The following is a 7,500-nucleotide window of genomic DNA, read 5'->3' as shown; positions in this document are numbered from 1 at the left end:
ACCATTCAGCAGTAAATAAACACAAGCGTCATTGTTCTCGCGAAAATTGAGGCGCATTTATTACAACTTGATGACAAGTATAGACCGCTAATCTCATCTGAAAAGAGAAAATCAAATCCGTATCAGAAGAAAAGGATTATAACGCCTCGTTTGGATAATGCCTGAGGTGCTCCCAGAGTCCCATACAAAAACGTTACAGTAAATTGTATGGGACTCACTAGCATACACTTACATTTCAAGCGACTTGTGTCCCTTCATGAAGACCGCACCAATCAGCAATTAAAATGCAAGTTAAAAGTAAAAGTTAAGAAAGGTAATCTTTCAAAACAAAATTTCAACGAAGTCAATAAGCTAAATATAAAATTTCATTTCTTACCGGACTTCCAGTAAATGTGAGAAATTTCATACCAACCCAGTCCTGCTGCCTTAAAACTTTACCATGCCTACGCCCGTTTAACACTGTTGACTCCAAAGAAATGAAAACTAGCGTTTTACTATTGGCCATACCAATTTTCCGAGGTCATGTGACTTGTAAGGCATATTTCTGTTTCAGGATTTAGTTACAGGTAAAATTATGTACCTTTATAAAAACGGCCTTCTTCCTAACTGTTTTAATGACACGTTTTTGCTTCACTGTGACGTAAATTCATATAACACTAGAAGTAAGAATTCCTTCCGTTTGCCCTACTGCAGTACAAATGTAAGGAAATTTTCACTTCCTTTTCAAGGGCCCAAAAATATTTAATCCCCTTAGCTCTGAAATAGAATGCCTTTAGTACTGCTTTGTTCAATTCTAAACTGAAGTCATTTGTTCTTGGTATAAGCACACTTTAGCTCTCCTAATGCTTGTGTTTGGTTTTTCGCTTCTTTTGCTTTTCTTCTCGTTTATTCTTGCATAATTTTTTTCTCATCTTCTCTTTTTTTTTTTCTCTATATTCAAAACAAATTATGCATACTTAGAGCTAAATTGCCGATGTCAGTATTGTAATTAATAATTAGATTTCGCGTGAAAGATTATTACATTTCGCTGTAATGTTAAATTAAGGGGTACTGGGACTCCCGTTTAATTAAGGCGGGGGTACACCTGAAAGCCGTTTCCACGCCGCTTAAAATCGGTTTAATGGATAGTTCTCGTTCGCGTTTCAAGCAATACAAAAACCCTATGCTCAAAACACAAATCAATGTTTTGCGGTGTTTGTAAAGTTTTTGGTGATTTTTCGGTATATTTGGGAGGAGATAGTTTCTCTCGAAAGAGTAGTAAAATTTGGAGAAATAAGAAATTAGAATTAGAAATTTACAAATAAAATATGCAAATAACAGGGTTCGTACCCCTTTTAAGGCCAAAAAGTCAAGGATTTTCAAGGACTTTCCAGGACCCTACTTTGAAATTTCAAGGACTTTTTTCAGTAGGAATTTACCACAAACCAAGCAAAATTCGAGAACGTTATATTTTGTTTACCTGAACATTTGTTTTCACTGGCTTCATTCAAGAATTAATATTTTCGAGTCTTGATCAATAAAAAATCAAGGACTTTCAAGGACCAAAAATCGATTTCAAGTACTTTCAAGGCCTTGAAACCGGACTTCTGGAATCCAAGGGTTTTCAAGGGTTTTCAAGACGCGTACGAACCCTGAAATAAGATATTACGATTTGAAGTTAAAAATTGATATATGGACAACTAAACAGTCCCCTACCAACCTGGTGTGCTCTTGGAATGGGGGCAACTGTCTGTTGGTGTTCCAAAAATAATTGTCTTTCTCTTATCCCTTCTTTAAACCTCTTAAAATGCCCTTCAAACTCACGTGTACCCCCACCTAATGGAGACAATTCATACTCAATGTAAGATGAATTTAAATTTTATGATTAACAAAGAGCGGTTTTCAATTGAGTGTCGAAAGTAATTAGCGAATTGCTTTGGTTTATGATTACTTCACTCAGTGATTGGTTCATAGTTCTCGCGCTACTTTTTCAACCAATCAGAAGTGAAACCAAAACTATACTAATAATGGCTCGCGCGTGCACATTTTCCCATTAATCAGTTAGGACTGTTCACATTTTCCCGCGCCTTGTGTCGCCTACGTGTAATTACGTCAAGTTTTGATTGGCTTACTGGATTGTCTTTGTCCTTTGATTGGCCAAAGTAATTACTTTGGTTTTGGCTTTACGACACTCGATTGAAACTCGCTTTAACAGAGAAGAAAAAATGGTATTGATTTTTGCAAGCAGTGAACAATTAACTTTTTATTCATTTCTCTTAAATCCAGGGCCGGGAATGGAAAAGTCAGCCGAAAGCGAGGCATGTAGAGAAAGGAAGACTAATCATTAATCATGCACAAGATCCCTGGTTCCAACGGCATTTTTCGAAACTATTGACTTCACGTCTTTCTTAAACGTCAGCAAATGTCGATCCTTAGGCATGCAGGAGGTGGGGGATAGAGGAAAAGCTTGGAGTTGATTGAGCCTTTCTCGGCTTATTTTATGTTGTACTCGGATCGTCGCTAATATAAACATATAAATTCACGTTATTGTAATCACTTCGTCGCTATTTCAACCTTTTTAATATAGCAAGGGTCTGGTAGTTCCTCAAGAATGGCAATGGTAGGAAAGGCTGTTAATTAAGGGTAGGAAAGGAAAATTTGTTGTCCTCAAGTGCTAACGTTCTTCATAAAACTTCAAACTTAGCTATTTCACGTTGTTGTTTTGCTGACGGCGACAAAGAAAGGGACAAAAGTGTAAAATGCACCTGCAGGGCGTGCCACTAAATATGCAAATTTGGGTCGTTCTCATTGCGGCCGCCATTGTCGTTGCTTAAGCTCCCTAATATTAACAACAGCGTTACAACTTGCTTTGTATGGTCTGGCTATACGTTTATAAATCATTAGTGCTATTCTGAGGAGATCTTTCGAGAGCACGCACGATTAACAGAACTTAGGGGTTATAAATATTCTCAGTGTTTGTTTGTATCTGTATCCTGATCAAATTTGTGCGCGTGATCGAGAGTTATGCTTCCCCTAATTTCTTTGACTCCGCTAATTCAACAAGCACGATTGATGTCAGCACGAGCGAGTCGTCGCGTCCTAGAATGTCCCCGGTCTCATCCAGGAATTTAAAAGGCTAGACCCGCATTCGAGCCACGATTTGGGCTTTAAAATATGACGGGATAATAGGACTGAATCGACTATGATTGTGAGTTACTCGTAACCCTTTTCAACGGGTACCACCAGAATATAAATAACAGGAAAATTCATGCCCCAGTTGTTCAAACGATGGATGGCGCTATCCGCAGGATAAACCACTGTCGACTGGATAACTCATTTGGTTTTGCTAGTGTTTATCCACTGGACAGTGATGTATCCGCGGTGGATAGCGTTATCCATCGTTTGAACAACCGGGACCAGGATTTTACCTTCGATTAATGCAATCGCCTGAACTTGTGAGGGGTAGAAAATGGGAAGAAAACGTCTACGAAAGCCCCCCCAAAAAACTCGGCTGCCATCTCTTTTTTATTTTTCAAACTGGTTTTCAGTACTCTTCGACCGTTTTGTTGTTTTTACCTCATATGCTTCATTTAAAGTGCCACGGCTAAAAACGGCCTCAACGGAACTTCGACGGATGGGAAATCTACTCGATGCTCGATAAACATTGAAAGTTCACAGCTCACTTGAACATGCATACCATAGAACATGTTATCACAAGCTACCGTATTTATTCGAATGAGCGCCCAACCTCGAATTTATAGAGCCCATCCTAAGGGCAGAAAAAGTTAATAAGCGCCCAGCCTCCAATATGAGCTGGGAGAAGTTACAAGTGATGTTTTGAATCCGGAAAACTGCACAAGTTCCGTTGTCGTTAGCGCAATTGATTGATTAGGCTGTGCTTCAACACACAAGGCCAAAAACCTGAGTCGGTCGTTTATAGATCCATCCCATTTAAGCTGATTTTTGGAAGACAAAAAGATAATTTCTTGCAAAGGGCTTTCATTTCCTCGATGCATGAAATTCTATGCTGTATCCTATGCTGGAAACTATCTTTCATATGAATTTCAAAACTCAATGTGACACTATAGAAAATCGTCGCACACAGCACCTGTGTGCCAAGCAAAGTCGGTTTATTCAATAAAGAAGGAACTGATTACGGTAATAGGCCTTATTCACGATAGCCGCCATGTTGGTTTTCAAATTGTCACGCAAATTAGCCATGTGTTACGCTGGGGGCAAACATTGGAAAAAAGGCAAATTGCGGAAAATCGGCTAGTCGAAATATTGAAAGAACATTTCTAAAAGTGCATTTTAGAATTTAGAATTAAGTCCCATTTATGATAATTTTATATCTTTGACTGCCTTTGGCATTTTCACTTTCTACTTCGTTATCTCCTCATTTTTCACTAATAAAAACATCGAAGTAACTTGTGTAATCATTCTATTTTACTACTTAAGCGAAAAACATTCAATGAACGTGAAAAAAATCGTCTGTGTGGCGGCTAAGATGCTCGTTAAAAACTCTCGAACTTGTGTTGTTTTCCCCCTCGGAAGTGTGTAGCTAATTTACATGATAATAGCAAATCCAACATGGCGGCCATCGTGAATAAGGTCTATTGACCCCTGTTCTAATTCTCGGTTTTCACATGACGTCACGACCGCCATGTTGGTGCCCAAAACAAAGAAAAGGCGGCCATGTTGGTGCCCCGACCAAATCCTCCGAGAATTTAACTCTATTATTATGCAAACGCTTCCTTTTGTTTTCGTTAAAAAACATGGCTGTTGATCACGTGAGTGAAAACCAGCAATAGGCCTTTTGCAACTAACGATCACATGGTACAAAATCCGCCATGCTGGAGGGCAAGCTCATTATTATTCCCCCACTGGGACATTACAACAAAGGCAAGTCAAGCTTGACTCGTTCAGGTCTCTTTGTTTTAATGTCCCAGTGGGGGAATAATAATGAGCTTGCCCTCCAGCATGGCGGATTTTGTACCATGTGATCGTTTGTTGCAAAAGGCCTATTACAATTATTGGATTCGACTTTCGTATGATATGGAGAATTATGTAGACCTCGGAGGGTGTTTTCGCGAAGGCTCTTATAAAACTGAATTTAAATTTGGTTTGGCAATGCATTTTACTGGCTTACGGAAAAAGGACACATTAAAATATGGCAGACGGCTATGGTTTCTTTAATAATAAAGGAAGTCGTCATGACTTGTGTCTCCTTGAATCTTTTCTTTTTTTCGATCAGACGTCTTAATATTTAAGTATCATTTTGCTTTATTACAACTTTGAGGGAAATTTGGATTATCCAATAAACCAACAATAGACGTCATAATGACGTTACCTTACGTCATTGTGCCAAACAAGTTATGCCTAGTAGCTGTTGAAAATGATGAGTACATAATTCTGTGTAACTTAATTGGGTCAAAAGAACAACCGTTATTGATAACAACGCTAACTATTAAAACCAAAATATTCAGACAAAGCACTATTTTGATTGAAAAACACTTTATTTCAATTAAAAAAATTCCATTTAAAATACCTGTCATCATTGACGCAAATTTGACTATAATACTAGTTATAGCTGTCACTAAAGTGCCAACGAGCCAGGCTTTCGACAACAAACATTACGCGGCGTACTCGTGCGGCACTCTCATTGGCTATCGCGACGGTCAACATTTCATCGCTTCGGTCTACATTACAGCTTTTGGTCTACATTGCACTCAAAGTTGAAGCGCTTCTGAGATTCTTAAATCTTCTCGCGGCTCTATAATCTCCCGCCTCGCCAGGCCTTCTGAAGACAGAAGGGCTGACTCGTTGGCAATTATCAACACTGTCACTCACCAAGATTAGGTGAACTGCACAGTACCCCAAATGATCCCCAAAATGAACCGCAAATTCATATCCTCGATCGCAAGTGATCCCCAAAGTCGACCGCAAAAGATCCCTTGAAAAGTGACGAATGGAATGGATTTTAAAGGACTGATTACAAAAAAAAAAAAAAAAAACTTTTTCTCTCGACGCCTAAAGAAAAGGGGATGAAGGACGGCACATACCAGATCAATTTATACAAAGGGAAAAATAATGGAATAAATCTGAAAATAATATGGTATCAACCATATACTTCTTCCTTTGTCAACGACTTCAAATTTCTTTCAAGAATGTTTCGTCCCTGTAAAAATTCAACAAAGGGAGGACGTTACGCAGAAGCAACTATTATTTTAAAGCCAAGAAGCTCAACTTATCCGACTGACGAATACAAAGGCGGGCACCCTCTACATAACAAGAGCTTTACTGATCTTTTTGAAGTGTTAAATATTTAATTTTTATTTTTCTCTGAAGTGTTAATTTTAGGTGATAAACAGCAAGACATTTGTTTGTAATCTGGGTGACCTTTACGAAAGAAGACATGATCTGAAATCAACAAACGTCAAAATGTCCCTGAATTTATCAATGTTCACTGGTTTCGGTTTATTTCGAAGTAGGGAAATCATGCCGACCAACGAACAATAACCGCAGAAAATCGATATGCGTTTTATGCCCTATTTTTTCCCCCACACCATTATCTACCCACCATAGAAAAAAATTCATCGGCACAAGGAGCCTTTTGGCATGAGGTAAGAAGCTCGTTCCCAGGGTCCTCTCCTACTCGGCCACCGTGGCGAGAGAGTAGGGAGCTTTAGCAAAGACAACGGCGACGGCAACGAGAACGTCACAAATTTGCATATTTAGTGGGCAAAAACAATAGCTTTGCACGCCCTGCACGTGCGTTTTTCAAATTTGTCCATTTCTTTGCCGTCGTCAGCAAAACAACAGGGAGCTTTAGCAACGACGACGGGAACGGCAACGAGAACGTCATCTAAAAACATAAATTCGCGTTATTGCAATCACTTCGAGACTCTTCCAAGCTTTGTAATATGACAAAGGTGTAGCAGTCCCTCAGGAATGAAACCGTTATGAGCGGCGCTTAATTTAGGGGAGAAAATGAAAATTTATCTCCAAGTGCTGACGTTGTCCATAAATCCTCCAATTTGGCAATTTCACGTTGTTGTTTTGCAGACGACGGCAAAGAAAGAGACAAGAATGAAAAATGCACGTGCAGAGCGTGCAAAGCTACTGTTTTTGCCTACTAAATATGCAAATTTGTGACGTTCTCGTTGCCGTCGCCGTTGTCGTTGCTAAAGTTCCCTAACAACGTGAAATAGCTAAACTTGAGATTTTATGGAGAACGTCAGCACCTGAGGATAAATTTTCATTTTCTCCCCTAAATTATGCGCCGCTCATAACAGTTTCATTCCCGACGGACTGCCATACCTTTGTCCTATTAAAATGCGTGGAATACTCGCGAAGCGATTGCCATAACGCGAATTTACGTTCTTAGACGGCCTTCTCGTTGCCGTTCCCGTCATCGTTGCTAAAGCTCACTAGTGACAGCCACGGGGGCCGAGTAGGAGAGTACCCTGGGAAGGAGGTTGATGACGTAAAAGTCGTGCCTACCGACCCCGTTTTTACATT

The 7,500-nt window shown here is 39.5% G+C and overlaps 2 protein-coding genes across 6 annotated transcripts in view; one reads left to right on the top strand and one right to left on the bottom strand.

Moving 5' to 3' along the window:
• LOC137982543 (peroxidase-like) overlaps nt 1–2,572 on the top strand; it is an 8,118-nt gene extending 5,546 nt beyond the window's left edge. For both annotated transcript variants that reach the window (XM_068829661.1, XM_068829660.1), the window contains exon 4: nt 2,266–2,572. In XM_068829661.1, coding sequence (XP_068685762.1) covers nt 2,266–2,327 — 62 coding nt within the window. In that variant the 3' untranslated portion in view covers nt 2,328–2,572. The remainder of the gene's footprint in view (nt 1–2,265) is intronic.
• LOC137982552 (solute carrier family 13 member 2-like) overlaps nt 1–7,500 on the bottom strand; it is a 73,142-nt gene that overhangs the window by 56,363 nt on the left and 9,279 nt on the right. The window lies entirely within an intron of this gene.

This window comes from Montipora foliosa, chromosome 13 (genome assembly GCF_036669935.1).
Source record: "Montipora foliosa isolate CH-2021 chromosome 13, ASM3666993v2, whole genome shotgun sequence".
NCBI classification, from domain to species: domain Eukaryota; kingdom Metazoa; phylum Cnidaria; class Anthozoa; order Scleractinia; family Acroporidae; genus Montipora; species Montipora foliosa.
The sequence above is the reverse complement of the archived record's forward strand: the minus strand, read 5'-3'. Positions and strand labels throughout refer to the sequence as shown.